The 2,078-nt window shown below is 49.0% G+C and overlaps 1 protein-coding gene across 1 annotated transcript in view; it reads right to left on the bottom strand.

Annotated features, from left to right (window-relative positions):
* Positions 1 to 671, bottom strand: part of LOC142729568 (actin-like protein 6B) — an 11,756-nt gene extending 11,085 nt beyond the window's left edge. Inside the window, exon 1 of the mRNA XM_075849253.1 lies at positions 579 to 671. Coding sequence (XP_075705368.1) covers positions 579 to 671 — 93 coding nt within the window. The remainder of the gene's footprint in view (positions 1 to 578) is intronic.
* Positions 672 to 2,078: the final 1,407 nt, after the last annotated feature.

Raw genomic sequence — 2,078 nt, 5'->3', positions numbered from 1 at the left:
CATAGCTGCCCCCACACAGTATAATGCCCCCATAGCTGCCTCCACACAGTATAATGCCCCATAGCTGCCTCCACACAGTATAATGTCCCCATAACTGCCTCCACACAGTATAATGCCCCCACAGCTGCCTCCACACAGTATAATGCCCCCATAGCTGCCACCATACAGTATAATGTCCCCATAGCTGCCCCCACACAGTATAATGCCCCCATAGCTGCCACCAGACAGTATAATGTCCCCATAGCTTCCTCCACACAGTATAATGTCCCCATAGCTGCCACCACACAGTATAATGTCCCCATAGCTGCCACCACACAGTATAATGTCCCCATAGCTGCCACCACACAGTATAATGTCCCCCATAGCTGCCCCCACACAGTATAATGTCCCCATAGCTGCCACCACACAGTATAATGCCCCCATAGCTGCCACCATACAGTATAATGTCCCCATAGCTGCTCCATACAGTATAATGTCCCCCATAGCTGCCTCCACACGGTATAATGCCCCCATAGCTGCCTCCACACAGTATAATGTCCCATAGCGCCGAATAAAAAAATGATTTAATAAATACTTACCTCTCCCTGTTCCCCCTCCGCTCCGGCCAGTGTGCGGCTCTGCACAGACAGGCGCGGTGACGTCACTACATTGCGCCTGCTCACAGCTGCCATTACATAGTGAACGCTGGAACAAGGAGCCCTCAGCTCAGACACAGTTGAAACCGGAATATGCCACCGCTTGCGGACGGCCCTGGGCCCCACCATCTCAGTGGGCACCTAAACCCCTGCCCCCCCCCCCCCCCCCCCCGCTGGCTGTGCCTCTGCTGCTTAAGTAATTAACCTCCTAACGTCGTAGAAAAATAAGTTTGGTAAAACGATGATCATAAAGTGGCCACATGGGAAATGATTGTTAGTGACTATTTTGTGTGGTATTACGATCCGTTTTTTGGCGTTTTTCTCCAATAAGCAATGAACGTATCGTCCAAATTTTACCTCTATCATAAAGTCCAATTTTTCACAAGGAAACAGTCCCAGAATCTCTTGGATAAGTAAAATCATTACAAAGTTATAACATTAAGTGACCACGAGGCCAAAACTGACGGCGGCGCCAATGGTTTAAAGATAGAAACTGAGAGGCAGATGAGGAAGTTGAGGGTTACCAAGGGGGGTGTTAAAGTCGCCCATAATGAGAGGGGATATTCCAGAACATAATAAATGAGGAAGCCGGGCAGCGAGGTGATCCAGGAAAGTCATGGGGAACCCAGAGGGTCAAACGGTTGGTGAAACGGTATGTGAAACGTTCGATACCTCCCAAAATTTTCTGACTATTATAGGGAGTTATATCAATCCAGAGGGCAGTTTAATGGGGGACAGTTCGGACCGTCTGTGGTCCCATACAGGGACATGACACTGAGAATGATGTCATCGGCGTTCCACGTTACAGTTGGAGGCAGCAGCAGTTTCGACGTCTTTATAAAGCTCCAGTCTCAGACCAAAGAGGAGTTTACAAAATTTGGTGACATGGATTTACCCCGTCTGGTAAAAGTTAGGAGCTAATCATGGTGGGACTTTACCTTCTTCTACGCGAGAAGTTCTTATAATGGGACTACCGAATCCTGCCAAAGACCTGGTAGTCCCCGAATCATTTGGGCTTCCTTCCCTACTACCCACGGACGTAAAAATTAGACAATTTGACACCATAAAGTGGATCGTTTTGGAAAAATTTCGGCTAGTACTTAGTCTTATATCCCGGGTCCGGTTTCTATGTGGTACACCACGAATTAGAACCATATGGGAACTTGTCCCCTGTCTCCTCTACTTTTCACGCCCGCCGTAGAGACCATAGTAGCCATATTGGGGCACCTTCCGTCATCGGAGGTTTTACAAGGGGTCCAATTGAGGAAAGTGTCACGAGGCCCGAAGAAGTAGTGAGATATTGCGTAGGGCTAAACTGGGGAGCAGAGTCCAAGGCAGTGGTCCCCAACCAGTGACTCGCAAACCCCGGCTGTGCGGCTCGCCGTAGGAACCCAGTGTTATAACGATAGGATCCTGCTACAATACAAGTGTAGGTCAGGGCAG

Source organism: Rhinoderma darwinii, unplaced genomic scaffold (genome assembly GCF_050947455.1).
Source record: "Rhinoderma darwinii isolate aRhiDar2 unplaced genomic scaffold, aRhiDar2.hap1 Scaffold_721, whole genome shotgun sequence".
Taxonomy (NCBI): domain Eukaryota; kingdom Metazoa; phylum Chordata; class Amphibia; order Anura; family Rhinodermatidae; genus Rhinoderma; species Rhinoderma darwinii.
Note: the sequence above shows the minus strand (reverse complement) of the source record. Positions and strands in the feature narration are given on the sequence as shown.